The sequence below is a fragment of the Curcuma longa genome, unplaced genomic scaffold (assembly GCF_044706935.1).
Source record: "Curcuma longa cultivar G26 ecotype Majalengka, Jawa Barat unplaced genomic scaffold, ITB_CL_G26_1.1 utg509_np1212_2302976_RagTag, whole genome shotgun sequence".
Taxonomy (NCBI): Eukaryota; Viridiplantae; Streptophyta; class Magnoliopsida; order Zingiberales; family Zingiberaceae; genus Curcuma; species Curcuma longa.
Window position 1 is genome coordinate 87,309 of NW_027435603.1, and position 23,496 is coordinate 110,804.

Genomic DNA, 23,496 nt, shown 5'->3' on the forward strand with positions numbered 1-23,496 from the left:
CAATCCTTAAATTATTATTTTATGTATATTTTAAAATTTTAACATTTATTTTCTAAGAAGTTTAAAAAGTTTTTTTTAAAAAAAATCCACTCGATCAAGGCTTAAGCACCTTCTATAATGTTTTCAATCGATGAATGGATGGAAAACAATTTAAAATGCAATAAAAAAGTCCATTTAAATCTTACAAATACTTGGATGTAAATTGATAGATTTGAAATAAAAATCAAGTTAACATATAAATTTAGAATATATTTTTTAATTTTTTTATAAATTTATTTAGTATTTTATTTTTTAAAATTTGTTCTAATATTTATAAATCATATTCATAAAGCAGGCAGTACTGATTAAAAATATATCGGCCCAATGTTAAAAATCTAATATGACACCCAATATATTAAATCAACTCTAGAAAAGCGTATGGGTAGGTGCTTCTTTTGTCAAAATTTAAAGTTTTAAAAAATTATTGACATGGTTCTCGAACTACAAGTGATAGTGATGTTGGGCTAGTCGGGACCCATTTACATTTTTGAATTTATTAGATGGATGAATCAAAGAAGAAGACAACCCACCTCTAAAATTAATTATATTGAAGGCTTGCATATCTTAGATTATCAAAAATAAAAAATAAAAATTAACATAATGAAATTTTAATGAATTTTAACTTTGAATATAATTTATGAATATTGGTGGCAAAAGAAGTCATACGAAAGGTTCATCTCCAATGTTAATGTTAATGATCCGTCAGAGAGGGATGAATATACAACATTTACTTTTTATAAATATAAATTTAACATAAAGGCTAAAATGAGAATAAACATAGTGAAAATAAAAAAAATAAAATGATTCCTCTAGTTGCCTAAACTCCACATATTTCTAGTTTTTTTTATTAATGTTAAAATATCTTTTAGTTTTTTTATTTTATTATGAAAATATTCCTTTAAAATCTAGCATGTGTTGATTGTTAATCTTCATGTATTATTGATTGTTGCGTATGATTATAGTAATATCTAGCAGTTTCCTTAGGATGAAATTGTCACCTTAATGGCTCCTCCAGAGCAACCCTACACTTTTTAAAAGGGGAAATCATGAGAGACTTTGCCAAGCAACAGTAGTGCTTGCAGGGGGTGAGGTAACCAATGGAACATTATACACCTATTAAAAATCGACTTTAGACCTATTGGTAGCAACACCCTTATAGGAATTATTTATGTCAATCCGTGAGGACAAGCAATTTCCTTCTTAGGCTCCATACATATGTGGTTCGATATGGACTCTTAAGTTCGATCAATATACATATATATTTTAAAAGGGTTTAAGTGACTGTCAGTGCATTTTATTGAGGTTTCAAAGCATGATAAAAAAGATTGAGACTGCAATTATGTATGTAATTAATCTCTAGCTCCCTCATTAGACAATCTTTATACATCAAGTTAACAACATATTATTAAGGTACAAAATTAATCATTCACATTGATATACTTCGAAAGAAATTAAACTTCTGCAATTAGATCATCCTTTTCTGCAATTAAACTTGCAGAAAAGAAAGAAATTAAACTTAGTCAATTAGATGTAATGACTTGTTTAGATCATATTTTACATGAAGTAGTCATCCTTTTTAGGGATTCATAATAGTTTCCTCATGATTGCAGGGACCTGACACTCCAAAATTAATCCAACTATACTTGTGATAAAGATATACATAAGTTTTTCCTCGATCAATCAATTAATTGAACTAATAAATTAGATAAAATAATTTCTAAATCTCATAAGATTAGATCCACAAAATTTTTCAATTTTTTATATAGATATAGAGGATAAGAATAGATCCACAAGATTAGATCCGTCTCTCATGATTCATAGATCGTTAGACTATTAAAAAAAGTAACACACTAAAAAAAATGATGGAGATAAGAATATTACTACATTAGAGAGGATAATTATTTTTAAAGATAAATTTAAAAGTATATTCCTTAAAGAGAAACAAAAAAATTAATTAATATATTGAAAGAATATGCTTTACAATTAAAAAATTAATAATACTAGATCCCAAATAAAAACAAAAACAATTAAATCATGAATTCCTAACTATATAAACCTTCTCTAGAGAGAGAGAGAGAGAGAGAGAAAATTCAAATGTTGAGCATGAAAGTTCATCAGAAATACACACATGAAATCTTCCTTGCTGATCAAAGATTCAAGATCACATCAAATATTCCACAAAATTTGAAGCACATCGAACGCAAGGAATAAGTTACACTACTCATACATACATGAGCTTGCTAAACCACAATCCTTGCATGCACACACCCATCAAGTAATTAACTGCATGCTTCCTGATTCCCTGCACAGTACTGAATAATAGATTATATAATTTTATGTAGCAAGAAAATTTTTTCTCATGAGTTGAAATAGAATGCAGCTAGGTTTCGTTTACCTGATCAGAAAGATCTTATCTTTCTTCTTCATATAACTAAGCTGAAACATTGGAGGTGGACGGGTTGCGGGGATCATATTTAGCCCACTGTTGCAGAAAATTATTTCAAGAACAGAAAATTGATTACAGTATTACATGAAGAAATTATTGAGGGACGATGTTTTATTGTTACATTCTTTGAGGCCATGCTAAAAGCTTCTCGATGAGGAATATTTGGATCGGCAGACTTAATCCGTTGTATCTCGTCTCTGAATACAGATGCCATGTTATATTTCAACCAAACATCGATATGTATATTATATGTGTGATCCATACCTCATGAAGTGATTATAAGCTGATGGCGTCCTGTGTTTCTTTGGCACTGAGATTAAAAATAAATAAAGAAAGAAAGAAAGAAAAGGCCAACTCAAACGTAAAACTAAAGAAAATTAAAGAACCATATTGTTAGGTTAAGATGGAAAAGTGAACGTACTTTTCATGCCAAATCTTGCAGTGTTATTCAGTTGACTTGAGGTTGGTGAAGATGATGGCATACCCTATTTCGTTCACACATTAATTAATATGAGTGGAAATAATTTTGAAGATATAAATCTGGGAAACATTTCAAAGTCATGATTTCTAGCACACAATTAATCATTTTCTAATTGTCAAGCTTTTTGCCAGACATACATGAAAGTAAGTAAAAACAAACACCTAGTTGTATTGTATTTTTTTGGACCTATAGCAAGCTATAGTCTAGATTAATCAATTACACTCGAGTAAATTGAATTAAAGTTGATACCTAGTGATGAGAACATGCAAGTATAGAGCCTAGTTTAGATTTCTAAATTGCAGTGATATTTTTAGCACTTTTAAGTTATGAATATAGGGTTTCATGTTTTCTTTTAAACTACCAGTAAGATTCGTTTGTGCATGTTTTGTTGAAAACATATATTGTAAAAATAAGTAAAATTAAATATAAATATTTTTTTCATCAACTAGATATTCTGAAGTATATTTTTTTCCCTATTCTAAAAATATGGATCCTGATGTTTCTTTCAAGTAGAAAGTATCTTTTACAAACAAAAAATAAAAATGGAAGAAAAGAGAGAAAAAGAAGAAGAAGAAGAGAAAAGGATCCCCAACATGTTTTAGAATTTGAAGCAAATACATAATATATATGAACCTGAAAGCAAACAGACTGGCAAAGTGTAGGGTAAACGCATTGCATATTTTTGGCATCAAGGAAAGAAAGATGGTTGCAATGACCACACTTCACAGTCACTCTGTCCGTCAACCAGTTGCATGGAACTCCAACCTGCTATGCATCAATGAATATGTTTATCATTTGGATTTACATGATCAATTTCTCTAACGACAAAATATCTTTATAAAAAAAAGAACTACAAAATTTAAACAACAACGATTCAGTTGTTTGCTCTATACAATTAGGGCAAGTTACATAAACATTCCGACTTTATATATATGTTTTGTGTAAACTTGATCTGGGTCTCCAAAATCTAAGTAAAATACAATTGAATGAGTAGTTTAAGTGGATCTTCTTATTAAGTTTCGTTGTAATTTGGTTACCCATCTCAAAAAAAAAAAAAAAAAAAAAAGAAAAACTGTTAGGTTACATGAACAAGAAAACACCACAAAAATTAGGTTACACAATAATTTAAAGTAGCATGCTAACTAATAGCTTAAATTTTTACATGTGATCAACAGAACTGTGCCTATTAATTTACTAGAACAAAATTATATATCCAAAAGATATGGATCTTAACTATATTTATGATCATAAGATAACGTAATGGTGTTGGGTCTTGTAGATCGCCTGTTTTACGATCATCAGATGAAGAAAGTAGCATAAAGACAAACAGCAAATGCGTAGTAACGAAGATCAAATGTGAGATGAACGATGTACAATGTTGTTCTTGAAGACTCATGAGCTATCTAACTTGAGCAAGCATATAGTTAGTTAATTACCGCCAAAAGAGTGTTGCAATAGGTGCAACGAATGTAGGAAACATGCTCATTGTTGCAAACCAAGTCCATGAACAAAAGGAGGAAGAAATGATGGTGGTGATGGTGGAGGAGGAGAAGATAGTGGTGGTGGTGGTGGTTGTCCTAGCTCTTCCACCTTCACTATTCCACTAGTTAGTCTAGCGAAGAGAAGGAGAGGGTTGAGGTTGTGAGTGTAGGATGCTAAATTAGGGTTTTCTTATACTGAAAGAATTATATTAGCTAGCCGACAGATCCCCACTTATATCCGTACAGTCGTGTCATGCCGTCAAAGCTACCCAACTTCTCACCTCTATTATTATAACAAGTGTCTAGTTAGAAATAAACTAATTAGTGAAAATAAATTTGGAAATATAATTAAGGGAAGATATGATTAGTTGCATGTATATGAATCCTTATAAATATACTACCTTGCATATATATATTATAACATGTGCAGCATTAATGAATTTGTGCCCCTAGCTACTTGATGATGTGACCATTCCTATTTTTAGACATTTAGCAAGAGCCGCCCTCTCTATCTCTGGAAAACTTCACCTTTTCCAAAGCAATGCACCAGATTTGCGAGCTCCCCCTGGTGCCTATCTTTCAACTACTATAAAAGCTCGTTTATATTGTTCCTTGAACCAATGCTATAATTTCTTCTTTTTGGTTAGTGCCTACGTAGCCTTTAACTTTCTGCATTGTGATCTATTTATAGCTAGCTCAAAGCTAGGTTTTGACTAAGAGGTGGGTGAAATGGATCCTGCCGTTTTAATTTTTTTCCCTTTCTTTTTGTTGATTTGTTTTGAGTGCTACCCAAATAGTTGAGCTACAAAAGAGTAGTGTACTACATTTCGCGCCTAAAAATGCAACGTTAATTTTTACCACATGACACACTGCCTGGATTAATCCATTCATTCCACCTCACTGCATGTTTTGATTCATGTGTACTGTTGTTGCCTCATGCTCGCTCACTGAGTTATTTTATTCTGTAAAAGATGAAATGACGCGCTTAGCTCGGTCCCATGACCATCTGTGAGAAGGTAAATCGAGAAACTGCAACTCCGCCCGACTACTCTGACTTTAACTGGATTCGAACCCTTGTCCTCTTCTGCAATTCTGCTGCATTATAACCAACTCGACGCGCTTAGCTCCTCTAAATCGATCGGCTCACTCCGCCCGACTACTCTGCTGAACTGGATCGACTGAGTTTGGCACTCACGAGTTTAACATAGAAGCTCGAGGATGATCGAGTACGATACTCGCAGAAATTTAGTTTCTACTAGATTTGAGCATAACTAAAATAATGAATAAAAGGAGTCATGAGTGGAACTTAAAGTACGTTTATGTTTGAAAATGAATCCCAAAGTAGTCCACTCTGTTCTGAGCCCGTGCTGCGAAGAAGAGATCACCCTCACAAGTCAATAATGATAATGATATACAAACGCACTCGCAGGTTAATAATGATGAGCCCAATTGGTTTCATATCCGATAGCGAGCTTCAAGGATCCACCATTGCAAAGCAAATTTGCAATAGATCAATGCAAGCGCTATCTCTCAACTCCAAACCCAGATTGCGAGCTAATCACAGAAATGATTATGTACACTGAATTTATTCATGACTTGACATGACAGCTAACGTTCCGGATATAAAGGTCGAACTCACATGGTTATGTTGGCTAACAACAAATCACGAAGAGCATTTATCACAACCACAAAACATCATTTATTATAGGGCGTCCCTCTCTTTATGAACCATCAGAATTGACAACTATATGATAATAAAGAAAAGAACTTACATGTGGGAAATGCCCAATTAAGTACAATGCACTTGCCAAATAAAAATAAAGAGAACTGTTTGCAAGTTTGGATGATTGATTCCATACATGTCATTTGTAAAGTTCTACTCCGTTTTCAGATGGTGCTAAAAGGAACACGGTAATGCATGGGACATCATTTTGCAAATCTTAAATTAAATCGACCACAGGAAACAAGTGTAAGATGATTCAACTCAATCATCCACAAATTGGATTCAGAGTTCTTGACATTTTGGATCATTCGCAGTAAAAAGCCAGATACATTCATATCCTGTGTAATGTTTGCCTCACGTTTGGGGTCAACAGCTCATATATATGACAAAGCATCAGACCAGAAAATTATGGGTAGAGAACTTTCAGATGCATCATTATGACGTTCAACTAGCAGACATTTTAGCATTCATCATGGTACAGTAAATTAAAACCTAATTGTGCAAATATTAATAGCTGATATTCATCACTGTGCAGGCAATAAAAGAACATACTGACAACAATGCAATCGAATTAAAACTGAAGGTGTAAAAAGCCTGCCAATGAATTGGTCGTGAAAGGAATCCTGCTATGAATTGAAAGGAAAGGGATCTGCAAACATGACATCCCATTTTTAAGATATGATTCTGAATCACTATAAGTGATTTGATCCCTTGCAAAACATTCAATTCATAACTCCTTTAAAATATCATACCTATAGCTTCAAGTTTTCTTATCCGTCATCAATCATCAAACATTGCTTCCATAGCTCTTAAACTCCACAGGACTCATGAGTAGTGACGTTTTCAGGTGAACATAATTTTATCAAATGCAGAAATATTAAACACTAATAATGAACAAAGTGTGAATCTATGGAATATTTTGCCAAAAGCGACAAACTCTAGGAGGGAAATTGAAATTTCTCCTATTTTTAGCAAACCAAAGTATGAGAGGACAGCTCACAGCGACCCATTAAAACTGCTCCATTGGAAATTATACTGAAGGTCATGAGTGGCACTTACCTGCTGTTTTTTTCTGTTTGGCGCTATCTGGGATGCTGAAGCTGAAAGTACAGGAAGGCAAAAGGCAATTGCTGAGTACAATTATTAGGGAATCTTGTATGCAGAAACATCTATATCGCATGCGATCAAATGTTCAGATCACACAACACACAAAGATATCTTGTAGATGATATGACATCCATGTGATACCTGAATATGTTCTTAAAACATTTGTTGCTGTCAAATGCTGCATGAGGTTGAAGTACCACATGGACATCAATGAAACACAGGGCGCGCATATACATGGATACAAAATCAAATATATTCACTTTCTCCTGAGTCCATTGGCTAGGTGGTCACAAACGAAAAAGGAATGCAGCTAACTCAATAATGTTGGCTGCGTGAATCATATTCTTCCATTGAACTCTAACTAAGACCATATAATAAGTAGTATTCAAATCCATTAAATAGTATTTCATTTCATTAATTAGAATTTTCTTTGGTATATAACTATAAAATTTATTTGTCACCTTTGAATATATTATATCAATGTGGTCTGACCCTTTTCCAAGACCTACATTAACGGGAGTTTTGTCCACCGAACTATCCTATCAAAGGATAGATTAAAGTGCAAACTACAACAGCTCCGGAAAGACTTCAAAATAGATGAAATAGCTTCATGTGATCTTCACCATCACTTTAAACCAAAGTAAGGTAAATATGCTATGTTCTAATATTATGAGATTGCAAAAAATTAACTGAACCATAGAAAATAAATTTTGCAAGCAAAAAGAAGACTTGAGGCGGGAAGTAAATGGGATTTTTTAATAAAAAAAATGTCATATACAGGACAAAATCCAGTGATTATCACAAGCAGGCAGGATTATAACACGTTCATGGAAAAAATAATCTGTTCAACCTTGGCAGGGCCTGGATTTTGCAGCATAGGCAGCGCTGTAATTCATCTCAACATCACCCCAGTTGACCACCAAACTGGCGAGCTCATTGAATTAATCAAATTTGGATTTTACCCGCTTAGAGAGTTCAAGGGTCGAGGCAGTAGCGTATTCCTCTGTATGGATCGCAGTTTGGAATTGATGGGACAGAACTCCTGCCATTAAACCCTTTAATACTACTTTTGTAGTTCACAAAGGGAATTGCCACTTAACTATGCCATATGAAGAGAAAGATTTTCCTGAAGTTCATTCCTAAATGGTTAAAAACAATACAATGGTTAGACTTCTATATAAAAAACAAGCCATCATCCATATTAGAGAACTATTCATTTCAATAACTGAACATAAAATGTGAAGACATAATTTGGCTACAAATTCTTTATAATTTTTCAGTCAAGATACCCCAAAAATATAAAATATTTCGAATTGAAAATGAGCAAATAAAGGGAAAAAACACCACTTGCCAAACTAGAGAACTTGTCTCAATAACTGAATTCCAACATGAAAAAATGTGGGGGGAAAAGTTAGTTACGCTCTTTATGATTTTCCAGGCAAATTATGATAAAAACAGATAAGGAAAAAGAGGAAGACCAGCTGACCTTCACACACTATCCACCCCATACATTACTGGAGGGGCCAATAGCTTGCTGTTATGAACCAATCCAGCACATTGAAAGGGTAAGAAATGATGGTTGAATGCCGGATTCATCCCAAGGAAAAGAATGCCCCTTTTAACTGCACCACTGTAGCAGTCAAGAATATGTACAATCTAAAAAAATAATTTACATGACTAATCCAGTAAAAAAATCATCTTTAAAGTCGCTAGCAATGCATTGCCCTTAAGTAGTTTAACAAGCTGAATTGGTTCATCATAGTCAACAATGTTGAGCCACGGGCGCTTAAAAAAGCAATTGCATATTCTTCCTTCAGGAAGGTCAAAGAACAAACTCTACACTACATGGTACGGGATTATATAAATTATAGTATCTTATAGTCACCTTCTCATATGGTCCTTTTGCAACCTCTTCACAAAGTAAGAATATCATAAACATGCTTAGACATGATTCAAATGCCGTATAGAAAGCGGGATGGAAGCCACATGAGTTATACATGTGATAGCAACAGCAAGCTAGGAAACAACATAGAACCTAATTCTCACTAACCTAGCAAGTAAAAGCATGCACTAAAATTTTGTGAAATATGAGAATACAATTTCTAATCTTCATGGATCAATAAAGACTTGTAAATCTGCATCTAGAATATTTATAACCTGCGTGATATTCCAACATGACTGAAAAGTTTACTGTAACCATATTCCACCGTCATATCCGTTGTCAAACGAGCATACAATAGTTACCTGGAAAAAATCCAAGTCTCAACACCAGTGTAGTATAGTAGAATTTAAACTATTAACAATTAGTTTCTTATTAGTAATGTGATTTCCGAAGTAAAAAAATAAATCATTTACAAAAGAAAGCAGAGGTCTGCTAGGACAAAACTTATCTGAATGTTTCAGATCTCACAAGAAAGTTTCTAAAGTTAACAATTAAGCTTTAGGGAAATCCAATAGCATGTCAAAAACAATGCTCAAAATAGTCAAGAATAAAATGTTGTTAACCATTGTTGTGGCAACTTAGCTGCTACTTACAAGAGTGTCTCATGGCATTATAAGATTAGAGTTCGAGGTACACGGATATCTTCACCAATTTCCAAGAAGTCTGCCTTGCTCAAATGCAAGTGGTTAGTTTTATTGCAGGTAAAATTCCATTGTTTCAAATTTGAAATAAACCAAAGAAGGCAGAAATGAATGGATAAAATGTATTATAGTAAACAAAAGCCCATATTAGTCAGAGAAACAAACTTCAAACAGAAGTGAAAAAATAGTTTATCAACGACAAAATCGTGGATTAAAAAAACAAATGTGAAGATGCACTTGCTGATTATCAGCGGCAGGTAGGGCGCTTGAATAAGCAGCAGAAGGCCACCGGTTTTATACACATATCTCATCGAATTAAGTGTAATTCAATTAACAGCAACGGCAAAGCACATACCTCCGTCAAATTGGAGCGTCTCGACACGACGACACCTGACCAGTTTGGGAGGCTACATCCATCCTCACATGCTTGGATCGGAAAGAGAAACCAAGTTCATTGTCGAATAGTTCCTTGTAGTCACAAGGCGTCCCTTGTTCTCAGGGAATCAGAAACGGTAGAAGAAAGCTTTTCGTATCGACGGGAAGGAAACTAGGGTTCGAGAATAAAAGCGGACGTAAAAGGCGGCGATCCCGATCGAACTTGAGGGTTTCTTCATCGAAAGGGCGAGAAGCGACGGCAAGGAAGAAGAGATGGGAGGAGGAAGCTCCATCCCAGAACATGGCAAGGGCGGCCGTCAATCCCTCGAGGAAGCCTTTTCTTGAATAGAGAAGCAGCGCGCATCGGCACGAATTTATACACATAGAGCTCATTATACAACTCACGGAGCGTGCCGACTGCCAAATTAAAATCCAGCAGAGAGTAGGAATACAGCCCTTTTAGGCCCATGCCTTCACACAATTCCGGCCCAATAAATTGGGCTGGTTGGCGACCCCTACTGGAGGTTAATTTGGGATGGCTTCTAGTGCCAAACATATTTTATTTATGTAATCTAGTTCAACTGGATCAATTTTGCAAGTGTAAAATTATCGAAAATGCTTCTTAAATAAGAAATATTTTTAAAATTAAATTTAGTGGTTTTTTATTTTAATCAAAATAATTTTTATTAAATTTCGTATTTACGAGTCAACATATTCGTTAAAAAAATCTAATAAAACACTCTAAACAAGGTCAAAATCCGTTTCTAATTCCAAAAAATGATTTTAATTCGGTTTTGTAAAACTGTAATATTGATTTGATTTTAAAATTTGAAACAGAAGTAGTTTAAAGGCCTTCATGACGAATTTTTTTGTAATTATTAGATCCGAGTGAAATAGATCTCAGCCGCGATTAATGAACAATAACTAATTAATCAACGGTTAAGCTTAATTCCCTTTGTTTTATCGAAATTTAATGACGACGAAATGAGTTGTGCGTACAGCGGCTACCTAGCAAAATGCACCTGTGATTCTCACCGTTGATGCCGCTTAACCAGATTGACGGTTCTGATGCGCTTCTGTAATCGCCGCGTCTCGAAAGAGAATCACTGATTTTGCTGCCTTGGCGAACCCTAATCCTCCGATTCTGTCTGTGTAGTTCGTGATTCTTGCTTCCCTCCTCTAGCTTGGTAATCTCTTCTCTTTTCCTGCACTTGTCTTGTGTTTAGGCATCAACGATTATGATTGATCTGTAACTATCGGTCATTGATTGAATCGGAAAAACATTGTTTTTTTCTATTAATTTTTATTCGCCAATCGTACTTGATGTTGTTCTACATCTCAACATTTTATAATATTCTGAACGCATGTTATGCCATAATTCTGCTTACATTCTTCTTTGCGTCGGATGCCACCATTACATTTTTCAAAAGTTGAAGCACGTCAAATTCTACATGATCAGTCATGGTCTATCAAACCGCTAAAGTGAGTGTGTACAGCTTTAAAAGAGGACCCAGTTAATTGGTTTTGCAATTAAAAAGAGAGAGAGGAAAAGTTGAACAAAGCCAAAAGAGATGGTTTGAGACACTGCCATTTTTTTCTTCTTTTCATTGCCATTTGACGTGTTGTACCCTTCAATTTTTCATGAAGTATGTATTTGGATTCAGTTAGCTTTGTTGGATCTAATGTATGAGAGTCTGACTCTCTGTCATCCAAGAAAGCAAAGGAGGATAATGGAAAGAGAACTTGTTTGTTGGTTAAACTAAATAAATGTTCAATCTTAATCACAGCATCTATTAACCTCTATATGATAGTGAGTTTCTCTTGGGACTAAAATGGAGCATTTGGTTTATATTTGTTAAAATTTTATTGAGTTTGTAAAACTCAAGCTGGTTTAAGTTTAAGGCCTTCTTTAAGATTGTAAAACAAGTTCTATCTTATTTAAATCTCTGGACAACATATTTTTTATGTTTATTTTCAAAATTTTGCAATTAAGGTTAATTGATTACCAAGCTCATTAAATGTTAGATATAGATCAAAGCACGTAATAAGTAGAAAAACTTAATATGTTTGTCTATGTATGCTTCTATATACAAGGTGTAAACAGACTAAAAACAAGCTTGTCAAAAAGCTGCAATTGCTCATAACCTCTATTCATGATCTTTAGCAAGTCTAGGTTGGTCAATTTCTACCTTGGTTCATTTAGTTAGTCTGAGTTAACTTTTTCATTCATTTAGTTATCATACTGATTATATCTACCATCTTACTGAGTCAATGTTGGCTTGTTCCCATATGAATTTGATTGTTTACAAGAATACTATCAGGAACCTTAGAAAGGATATAAGCATATAATGAAAATACATACAAGAACAGCTGTCAAGCCCTTGATTCCTCTTACTTCCTAGTAGCTAGCATTTTTTTCAGTGACCTGTTTTTCAGTAAAATTTCTACTGCTCATCTGTTATGATTAATTTGAGTCTCTTCTTGATGTGTGGTCATTACTGCTGTGGAATTGCTCAGATAGATCCATAGGTGTGATTTTTTTTCTTCTGCTAATGTTTTTTATTTTGATGCCTTGGTAACTATGTAAGCATTCATCTTTTTGAACTTATGCTGATGATTCTCTCTGCACCATTTAACATAAGCAAATCTCAAACAATACCACATTATTATTGTCTTGTGTGATTTGAGCCACTCAATATTATTTCTTGGCGTGCTTTTACTGAATCATTGACATTTTGTTATATTTTGCTCTTATTGGCACTAATGTCTGGATTTTTTGTTGATTTGATGAAGTAAGATGCTACTGTAATACTCAGGAATGCGAAAATTGACATGTTTAGAGCCTCAACGAGGCTTGCTGTGGATAAGTGGGGCCGGATCGAAATCACAAGTCCAACTGATTTCACAAGTAAAAGGGGACAACAATCTTTCTTTGATCGAGTATGAGATAGATGGTCACTGAGTTGTCGAAGAGTGACCTGAAAATGGCTATTTTTGCATCGTAGTTCCTGGGATAGGGTAACAGATTTCACCTTTTGTAGAAGAGTATGAGATGGTCACTGTTGTCAAAGAGTAACCTGAAAATGGCTATTGCATCAGTTCCTTATATTTTTTGAAGTTTCATGATGAACTGAGATCCCAGATTTCCTATCTTCTCTATCTGGCTGTGTGGAGTTTCTCGGCTGGAGTCTTTCTAGGTGAAAGATTGTCTCGGGAAAATCATGATGGTGCTAGGAATGATTAACCCCTATGGCAGATCTTTCTGAATGAATTTGGGCAAGATGTGGATGTCAGAATAATCTATCATTAACTTGTATTCTGAATCTTAATTTGGAGGAACCAACTGGTTTTACTTTTTTATTAGCTTATCTAAACAGTTTTTGATCATGATGCTACTTTTTTTTTTTATTATTTCTGATAATATGCTTGCATCTGCTTTAGTACTTTTATTGATCTTATATATTCTACTAATGCTATTGCCTTCAAGCTAAAAGTAAACAGGGATGGCTTCAGATTCCAAAGAAGAAGAGAGACCTTATTTTTCCCGGAGCAGAGCATAAAGGGCATACGAGATAGGAAAAGAAAATGGACAAGGAGAATTGGCACTACTTGGAGTGCGAGAAAAAGGGTCCAGCTTGTGTTCAGTGGGCGTGTGTGTAAAGCAGTCATACCATATCTTTCTTGCAATGTCAATTCCCTTCTTTTGGACTCCACTAAAATCTAAGCTGAATTGGGTGATACTGGAAATTCAGGGTTGACGTGAAGAGACACTTCGGAATTTGGAGCTCCACGGGCAAAAGTTTTTTCAACAACCAGATACAGCACACGGTACCAGAAATCATAGTTATCTTACTCTTCTTTTGCTGATCAGATCTTATAAACTGTGTATCCTTGGAGATCATTGGTTGATTGGCTTACCAAGTAAAGACTGTTTATCTCTAGTAAGTAATAATATAAGACCATTTTGTGCAGCGTTGCAGCCTTGAGGGCATGACGACTGCGACCTCACACGTGCAATAGCCGCCACCTCGCGATCATGACAATTGTGACCTCGCACATGCAGCGGTTGCTTGCTTGGGTTCTCGATGCTGACTCACTCAAGGCAAAGGAGGGATATATTGCTAGTTCCATCGGGTGGTGCTATATATATCTATCCAGAGGAAAAGATGTGGCGCTGCTGCAAGTGGGGAAGGGGGGTCAACGACCAAGAATGCAGGCGTATACAGCGACGGACAGGACATGCACGAAGATAGCAGGCAGACAGTAGAAAGAATAATTCGAGAATAGAAATGTTATTTCAACGAAAATTCAAAAACTAAGGTCCCTTTCATGATTCTATAAAATTTAAGTGCCCTTTCCCATTATAGCAAAGCTTCTTCAGTGCGAATACTTGTTCTCTTAAATGATACTATTAGCACATACTGTGTTATTCTCTTAAATAGATGCAAAGAGCACATCCTGTTTGGCCAGGAGAAAAATAAACTATTAGGTCAGAGTTGAACTGTTAAAGGTACGTTAAACTATATTGTAAGTCCTTCCAGTAGCGCCACATCCATCTACTTGAATTTTTTACTTCAAAAATCGCATCCAGCTAATGCGAAATGACTGACATAACCAATGGTGCTCATTTAAGATCTGTTATGTTGAGTGCGAGATGTTTAGATTTTTAATTACCAACCCATAGAAGTGGACAAAGCAAGTCCATCTGCCAAGGTAAACCTTCTGTGCAGATTACACCTTACCCATAGATCTTGCTAAGAACTGATAAAGAGAGTATCAGGTCTGTAGAACTTCAATGAATCATGAGAGTTGAATTGAGTTTTAAGAAAAGTAATAATTAAGAACTTTTTCCACGAACAAGCTTCACAAAACCCTAACACCCCTTTGGGAGAAAGGATCAAGATACATTATCCACACTTACCAAGCCTAGAAGGCTGATCCGGTACACACAATTCCACAAAACTTTTTCTCCTGTGAGTTCATTATTTGCTTTGAGGAATGTTATATATTTAATAATTTATGAATGGATTAATCTGCTACCGTCCACGTCATATCGCCCTCGAAGATCCAATGGCAAACCTCGATCATACCAGGCTTGGACCCCAGCGCCACGAAGGCGCCGTGGGACGGGCTCCACGCTGACGTGTCAATGTGACAGATGGCAACGCCATGGTTAATCTTCTCTTTGGAGCTGACGGCCAGGATCTCTGCTTCGTACACCCTCACCTTGGGCACCGAGTGGCAGTAGTAGACCAGGTAAGGGAAGAGGCTCTGGTGGCAAGACACCGACTTGGTGACCTTACCGCCGTTCACACCGCTCACAGTCCCTATGAGGATGTCGGTCTTGGAGCCCATCGTGGAGGCGGTGCTTCGCACCACCACGTCGCTCCCCAGCACCGAGACGGCGAAGTCGATCACGTCCTCCGCCGAGGTGGCGCACCGCTTCGTCTCCCCGCGGCTCGGCGCTCGCTCGCACTCCGCCACGGTGTCGGTTACTGCCTTCCCCAGCGCCGTGTCCTCCCGGATGGCGAAGATCTGACGGACCTCGGCGGCGGAGAACGGGATCCGACCCGATATTGACCGCGGCAGGAAGGACCGGGGCGGCATCTTGTCCCGGATGTCCGGCATCGGCATCACACTCCCACGCCGTAGGTCGTGCTCGCGGAAGAACTTACCCGGCTCCACCAGCCACCTGTTGGTCGAATTCCCTTTCGGGAGAGAGATGAGAGAGGCGCCGGCGGAGTCGCGTTCCGATGAGGAGGGATTGACGGAGAAGTTGCGATAGGACTTGAAATCGACCCCCGATTTGGCGTAGGACTTAAATGTGGTGTTGTCGCCGGCGTAGCCCTTGAAAGTGACCTTGTGCTTGGCGGAGCCCTCGGCGTAGCCCTTGAAAGAGTCGCTCCCCGGGTTGAAGGAGTTGCCGTAATTGACGAACTGAGCGGACCCGGCGTTGCCACCCTTGACGTAGGAGCTGAAGCTGTCGTCGCCGACATTGGACTGGTCGCGGTAGCTGCTGAAACTCTCTGACCCGGAGTTCCCGACGGCGCCGTACGAACGGAAGTTGTTCTCCGGCACATTGCCGTCGAATCCGTAGGAGGCGAAGGAATCGTTGGCGCTGCTGGCGCTCTCGCCGTAACCGGCGAAGGAGGAACCGACGACGTTGGAGTTTTCGGCGTAGCTTTTGAAAGAGGTAGGCACGGCGCTGGCGTGCTTTCCGTACCCGGCGAAGGACTGGTCCCCGGCGTTGCTGTCGTCGGAATAGCTGGAGAACGAGCGTTTCCGGGCGGCGGCGGCGGCGTCGTAGTTGGAGAACTTAAGATTGGGCACGTTGGCCTCGTGGTCATAGGAGGAGAAATCACCGGCGCCGCCGGTAGCGGAGGAGGCGTAGCTGGTGAAATTGGCGGTGACGACGTTTCCATCAGGAGCATACGAGGCGAACGACTCGTTATGCCCGACGGAGTCTCGACTGTAGCGGCGGAAGGAATCGACGGGCACGTTGAGGTCGTCGGAGTAGCTCTTAAACGCGTTGCTGCCACCTTTGGCCCCGGAGCCGTAGTCGGAGAAGTTGGAGTTCTGGTAGGCGGCGAAGGCGGAGGAGTCATCCTTGCGGGCGGCGGCGGAGTAGGTGTTGCCGTCAGCAGGGTTGCAGAGGATGCGCGCTGCGGCGCATAGGGCGGGGAGCCGAAGGGAGAGCGCGGCGGGGTCGGCGGCGGCAAGGGAGGAGAAAGTGGCGGACTCGAGGGCAGAGAGCGGGGAGAGCTTGGCGAGGAGGAAGGCCGGCTGGCCGCGGTTGGTGGGAACCTTGCGGTTCCAGTACCGGATGAGGGCCGCTCGGGCAGTGAACGGATTCTCCGCCGGGGATGCATCAGCCGCCGCCACGTCGGTCGTCCTGAAGCAGAACAAGTAGAGCAGAAGAAAAATAAGAGCGGAGAAGGATACCGTAGGGCTAGTGGCCGCCGCCATTAGGGAGGAGCTGGAGCCTGGAGCTGTGGTTTGTGGCAGAGCAAGGGAGGAGGGGAAAGTTGTAAATGGTAGGCAGATGAGGGAGTGAGGCGAGGGAGGGCCACCCACTCTCTCTGCACTCTGTACACTAACACTATACTCCGCTCCTGCGCGTTGTCTTATTTATTTCTCTATTTGTTACCGGGACGCCATGTGTGCGTTGGTTCTAACGAGTGTCAGTCTCGCGAATTACCGCCATTTGATTTAGAGCTTTTAATGCAGCGCTCGCAGAGAAGGATTTTTGCCGTGACACCTGTGCGTCTTGTTCGTGGGCGAGGCCTTTTCCTCTTTCCCGGTGTGGTAGGTAGTTCCCTGGTTCTTAAATTTCATCGAATGGGGATCGACGATCAAATATCAATGGATGAGATTTTAACCGAATCACGGTAAAGTAAGTATCTGTCAATCTGTCGCCTCCCTTGGGGGTTATGCCCTTGCTTCGCTTTCCTTGGGCCAACTTGAGCCATCCTTCTTTTTGGTGTTTCATTAGAATGTGTACCTTCCTCTAGCCTCACGCGGTTCTGATGGTAGCAATTTGTCATTTCTAATTGGAAATCTTTGCGTTCAGAGTATGAGATCTCTTGGAGGGATGTTGATTTGCCTTCGCATTGAACAGTTAAGTGGCTTAATCATTAGCTGGATCATTCTTTCACCGTCTTAGGAACATGAGTGGGTTCCAGCATCAGATCCTTCTGGCTGCAAAATCATGTCGCAAATAATGCCGTTGCCTAAAGTTTCCAACAGAAATATATATATATTTTTTGCCTGGATTATCCTATCCCAACAGATAGCCATCCCTGATGATGATTGCTATTTGAAATTATAATAATTAACATGCTAATTTATCTCTCTATATATTATAAAAATCTTAACAATTTAATTTACTTTTAATGGTTTGTATAAGCTCAAATTGAAAACGAACAAAATTCAGCAATATAATTTCAACTGGTATTCAAACCGAAGTCAAATTGATAAATTAAACCTTTTAATTTGCACTCAACAAGGCACTAGTGATAAAAAAAAAAGTCTCATGTAAAATTTTAGCATGTGTTAGATCCTATCCAAGGATACCATTAGTGTGATGATCCGCTGGAAGCCAATTTATAAACCTTGAGGTTGAAGCATAAGCTTTATTTTTGTACCTCCATTACGTGGCCCTGCACTAAGTTAGTGTATCACTTACACATTTCAAGGTTTCAAGTTAATGGCTAACCTCCCGAGTTAAGTTGGCACATCGATATATATATCTCTAGGCCAACCTCCTATGCTAAGTTTACTTGAGCTTCTCAAACTCTCTATTCCAAGGTCTCCGAGCTCCCTATTCCAAACTCCCTGGACTCGTTACTTTGAGCTCTCCAAGCACTCAAATAGGTGAAGCAATGCAAACCTAAGTAGAAGGAAATTCTCAATACTTAAACTTTCAACGTTCATTGAAACCCTTGAAAAAGCTTTGAGTAGTGTTACCATTCTAATAACACTTGAACATAATCACAGTAAATATACTTGCCAAAATACTTCAATTCAATGGTTCCTTTAAGATAACCAGAGACATCATGCTTCTTTTCATCATATTTGACAACTTTAATAAAACTCTACTAATGGAATTTATCACTATCAAGAAAAAACTCTTGTAAGATCAAGCTTGCTTTCATGAAATTTGTGCCGGTGCGAAGGGTCAAGTTCATGCCTGTTACAGTAAGCATAATCCTAAATCCCATAAATCAACTCTATTTCTCAAACCTTCTCTAGTACAATATCACTTATTCCCTCGATCAAGAATGTTTCTCAAACCTTCTTTTGTACTTTGTTGCTCATCGTGGAATAAAATGTAATCTCATATATGCATTATATTTATACAAGGCTTGGAAGTTGCATCCTACTTTGTATCTCAATATATTATAGTGTTCTGGCTCCAAGATAGCTATCTAAACACGACCATTATATTGAGCATTCAGATCTAGCTGTCTAGTAAAATCAACTTCAATATCATCCTCCTCATTGTCATTGTGTGGAGCAACTTTTTATCCGAGAATCAAGATGAAAATATTATACAATATTAGCATCTCATATATCTATTTGATATGATGGACAATCGATGTTTCAACACACATAATATTTCTATTTTTTTCCTCTTTAAGTTATGTTAGAGATTGATGTTGCCGGGGTAAATCTGATCGAGATTGATGTAGCCTGGGTAAATTTGATCGGGTCGCCACCCTGGTCTCGGGTCAATTATACACCAGCTGATGCCTTCTCAATCATCGGACTCCACTAAGTAGTCATAGTGGCTCTGAAATTACGAAGGGTTCTGTTCTAGTCGAGCAGACTTTTTTGGGCCTCAACCTCTGACATCTCTTAGTGCGTACGTTGAGGGTGACATCTAGTTAATGGTTCAACAATATCAAAAGTACGACTCAATAGTGGTCACTCCTAACACGCTAATCCCGTGCTTTGCTATACCGCTCGTACAGGATACAGACATAAGAAGATGTCATGGAGTGGCCTGACTGACTCTCAGACATAAATTGTTTTATTTTTTTGTAGTATTTATATCTATATCTTTTATTGCACTGAGACGACGTCGTGCCTAGTAACTTGGATATATTCAGCCAGCCCTGGGACATGCAAAAAATATCGGGAATGCCCTTGGCGTCTCGTGAGTTTGGCCTCCTATGCATGTGATCCGTCCGATCCACCTCGGAATAGGTAAGTGAGTATTTGGGGGAGGGGGGACCCGGAATTTGTGGTGAGTTAATTATATTCCCAGAGAAAATGTTTACAGCTATAGATTAGTGTATCAATGATTTCAAATCACTAAGATTTGAAGCCAGACACTAAGATTTGAAGCCAGAAGGAAGATCATTCGCAGGAAGAAAGAAAAGTAAAACGCGTTCTCAGTATTGTATTTTATGTCGAATAGACAAAGAGGCCAAACGAGTGATGACATGGCGAAGGGAGAAGAGGATTGGAAGGCTACGGGAAAAAGGCTATTGGGAATTGTGGAAACCGCGTTGAATTGATGGACCTTTCTTTCTATCTTTCTTTTTCTCCCATGCACTAAATTATCTGCCAACTAGCTGCAACAAAATCGCTAGTGTCCGTGGTGGTCCCACGCCACCCTTGAACGAGCTAGGCCATGTTTCTCGTTTAATCTGGATCATGCACAGTTTGTTCTTTTTATTCAAACCAAAAAACAGAGAAAGAGCGAGAGAGAAAACTGACTCCCTCTTGGAACGAGAATCACAAAGTGCCAGCAGTGGCCAGCAGCTGCATCCCTTCTGCCCTTTTCTTCTCCCCAACAGCTTGGGAGGGGGAGGGGGAGGGGGAGGGGGTGGGGGCAGGGAGTTTTTACTAATGGTATTTTCTTTGACATCAGGCGGGTGCAGGCGATTACAATGAGAGCTCCACAACAGCGACTGCAATGCCCAGCTGTACCGCTCTTCTGTGTTAAGGGCGAATATACGGCCTCAAGGGCTTCAGATCAGGTCCTCGATATCCCTGACATTTTGTCTTTTTCTCTTCTTTTTTTTTCTGCCCAACACACAGTGTCCAGTAGTCAAATGACTCAGTGAGCTTCACGTTGCAGTCAGGTATCTGATGAATATTTCCAGGTTGATGGCTGACATAATTACAAGATATGCTCGGCCAGTTTGAAAATTTGTAAAGAATGATCATAACACAACTCCTAATGGTTTAATTTGCAACTTCAACTGATCAGTTACAACCATTAATTAACAGCTAGCCATCTCCCAGTAGCAGGAATGATCATGATCTAAAAAAAGTGACATTATGTTGATTCAATTAGATGATGCAGATAAAGAATGAGTTTGTGAATTGTACGAAAACAACAATAGATTAGACAAATCTAGTGAGGAAACTGACTAATTAATTATGAGTTGTGCTTCACCAAAGGGTAATGCAGAGGAGATTGAGCAGAATTTAGCATGGAGATGGTATTATTTTGACAATGATTGGCAAATGTGTTTGGAGTGGAGGCCTCTATACTTGTACACTCAATGTTACATCAATCGTTTCAATATACATCTAAGTTAAGCCATATTATCAACACATTATCACATTAAAATACAATAATTTCCAAAAGATATATAACATTAACTATATATTATTTTATGGGAATTAGTGGGTGTCACTATTCTATGGGGCACACAATTAATTATAATACAATACGCTATTAGGATGGTGGCTTTGTAGCTGAGGCGTATAACTAGCTAAGTGGTCACTACCCATTGGAAAATTTTTGAAGATAAATTAATTAATATATATCGATGCTTCCCTCCAACCTCTATTTGGGTCTGTTGGCATCGATCAATGAGATTCTTAGAATGTCTTTATGGGTATGATAGGTCCCATGTTTCTTGTTGAGATTGATTGCCAACCTTGTCATGGACTCAATTGAAAAAGTATTGGAGCTAGGGACGTCCTTTAACTCGTGATAGCTCTAGCTAGATGCATTCTTAATTAGTGTGTGATTGAAAGATTAGTGTTGCCTAGGCCTAGTGTGATAGATAATAACAAAATAGACCAACAGATTGGATCGCGAGAGAATAATTACTTAATTAGGAGGGGGTCTACCGTCTACACAATATTGTTGTTCCCACAGACTTGATTAACCAACTTACTGATCATTTTAAGTGGCATGTTATGACTAAGATAGTGAACCATTTCGACAGTGCATGAGCCATGCTTTGTCTTGAAGTAGTTACTTGTATAATTTTGTTTTTCAACATGGAATATTATATATACCCTACAATATGAATTTCCTCAAATTAAGATATGATCAGATGGTTGTCATATATATGACAATTAAGATATCATTGTCCTTTGAACCTGCTCCACTCTCTCTACTCATTAATGTATAATCTCTAGCTAGGAACTTGTTCTGGTTAACTGGATCAGATCTAACTGCTTCCATTCAATAATCCCCCTGACAACGTAACGCTAGTGGTAGACACATGCAGCAGATGACAAGGTGTTTGTGTTTTTGCACTAATTCATGTTGGATGTGTTTATGGAGCAGATTAGAGATTAATGAAGTTGGACTCGATTAGTAATACTGTAGTAGCATATTAGTTTGGAATTAAAAATAATAATAATTTGAAACTCTTGGAAATTAAGCCTCCAGATTTCCCTCCCACTTAAGACCTTCTAAGGAGTAAGATATATATAATTAAGACATCATAAAATAAATAAATTTTTATCTGTTGAATGTTATTAAGCTTAGTGATCGATTCATCCACAATTAACTTGAAGATCAAAATACAACTCAACTAATAAATCAAAATTCACTGTGAATATTTATTTATTTATTTAGTAATGACCAACCCAACTTAATTAAGGTAGCTATCAAGACATTTATGGACTATGTCTACTCATTAATTATACATAATTATATTTTAGGATTTGAATCCCAAACACTAAGATTAAAATAACATATATTTTTTATATGCACAGTCTTTAAATACTTACTTTTTTTATTAAACTACTACATTATCAAGAAAACATCAGTTCTAAACCTTGTATGCAATCAATAATTAAGTTTGATCTCTTCAAGTAGAACCAAGTTCCAAACCCTGCTAGTTAAACTACATTCATAACTATATATATGTTTACATGTAGATTGTGATAACTTATCGATCCACTTCAATTTTCTTCAGTTTCTTAATTCAAAATAAAAATATATTCCATGCATGATAAATTTGTCAATTCGCCATTCATGCAAATGTAATCCACTTTGTCTACTAATTTTTTGTCGTAGATTATGCCATTACATAATTTTCATCTAAAAATTTTCAATCACCTAAACGAATGTACATAGTTTAAAATTAAATGACATTATATTAATTGCAGTCTCAAAATCATTCTGATAGGGGTTCAAAATTGTCCTCCAATGTAATATTACACTTCAAGCTAGCACACCTAATACCTTAGTTTAACATAGCATTATTTGTGTTGATTTCATATCCATGAGCTATTTCATAGATGACCAACGTAACATTAGAAGACATTAATTTAAAAAGTGTGAGCATCAATTACAAGTTATTTATGAACTGAACTACTATATTAACATCACTGATAGATAGACACCCACTCTTTGATCATACTCAATACTCAAACTCAATTCAATTCATTCCCGAACATGCGACTTGAATCCTTGACACAAACAATCTCATAGATCATGTGCATTTCAAACTTTTTTTGAATGAGAATAGAGGAGAGGGAGGGTTGCATGGCTGCAGTT

At 37.7% G+C, this 23,496-nt stretch overlaps 2 protein-coding genes and 1 long non-coding RNA gene across 3 annotated transcripts; 1 reads left to right on the forward strand and 2 right to left on the reverse strand.

Annotated features, from left to right (window-relative positions):
* Window positions 1–2,470: 2,470 nt before the first annotated feature.
* LOC141820545 (protein DROOPING LEAF-like) lies at window positions 2,471–4,471 on the reverse strand. The gene is made up of 6 exons (XM_074707873.1): window positions 4,403–4,471; window positions 3,600–3,731; window positions 2,907–2,970; window positions 2,750–2,795; window positions 2,607–2,682; window positions 2,471–2,521 (listed from the first exon to the last, which is right to left on the reverse strand). Exons 1-6 carry the CDS (start codon window positions 4,469–4,471, stop codon window positions 2,471–2,473), a joined length of 438 nt encoding a protein of 145 aa, XP_074563974.1.
* An 8,784-nt stretch (window positions 4,472–13,255) lies between these two features.
* Window positions 13,256–14,549, forward strand: LOC141820546 (uncharacterized). Its single transcript, XR_012601145.1, has 3 exons — window positions 13,256–13,887; window positions 13,988–14,063; window positions 14,208–14,549. It is a non-coding gene; the product is annotated as an uncharacterized LOC141820546 (long non-coding RNA).
* A 508-nt stretch (window positions 14,550–15,057) lies between these two features.
* Window positions 15,058–17,327, reverse strand: LOC141820547 (BURP domain-containing protein 12-like). The gene has a single exon (XM_074707874.1). The coding sequence runs from the start codon at window positions 17,199–17,201 to the stop codon at window positions 15,264–15,266; it is 1,938 nt and encodes a 645-aa protein (XP_074563975.1). The 5' UTR covers window positions 17,202–17,327; the 3' UTR covers window positions 15,058–15,263.
* Window positions 17,328–23,496: the final 6,169 nt, after the last annotated feature.

Coding starts and splice junctions, on each gene's coding strand:
- LOC141820545 (XM_074707873.1), bottom strand. CDS start 4,471: ATGGACTTGGTTTGCAACAATGAGCATGTTTCCTACATTCGTTGCACC. Junction 3,732..4,402: donor ATTGCAACACTCTTTTGGCG/GTAATTAACTAA, acceptor GATGCATAGCAG/GTTGGAGTTCCATGCAACTG. Junction 2,971..3,599: donor GCCAGTCTGTTTGCTTTCAG/GTTCATATATAT, acceptor TGAACGAAATAG/GGTATGCCATCATCTTCACC.
- LOC141820547 (XM_074707874.1), bottom strand. CDS start 17,201: ATGGCGGCGGCCACTAGCCCTACGGTATCCTTCTCCGCTCTTATTTTT.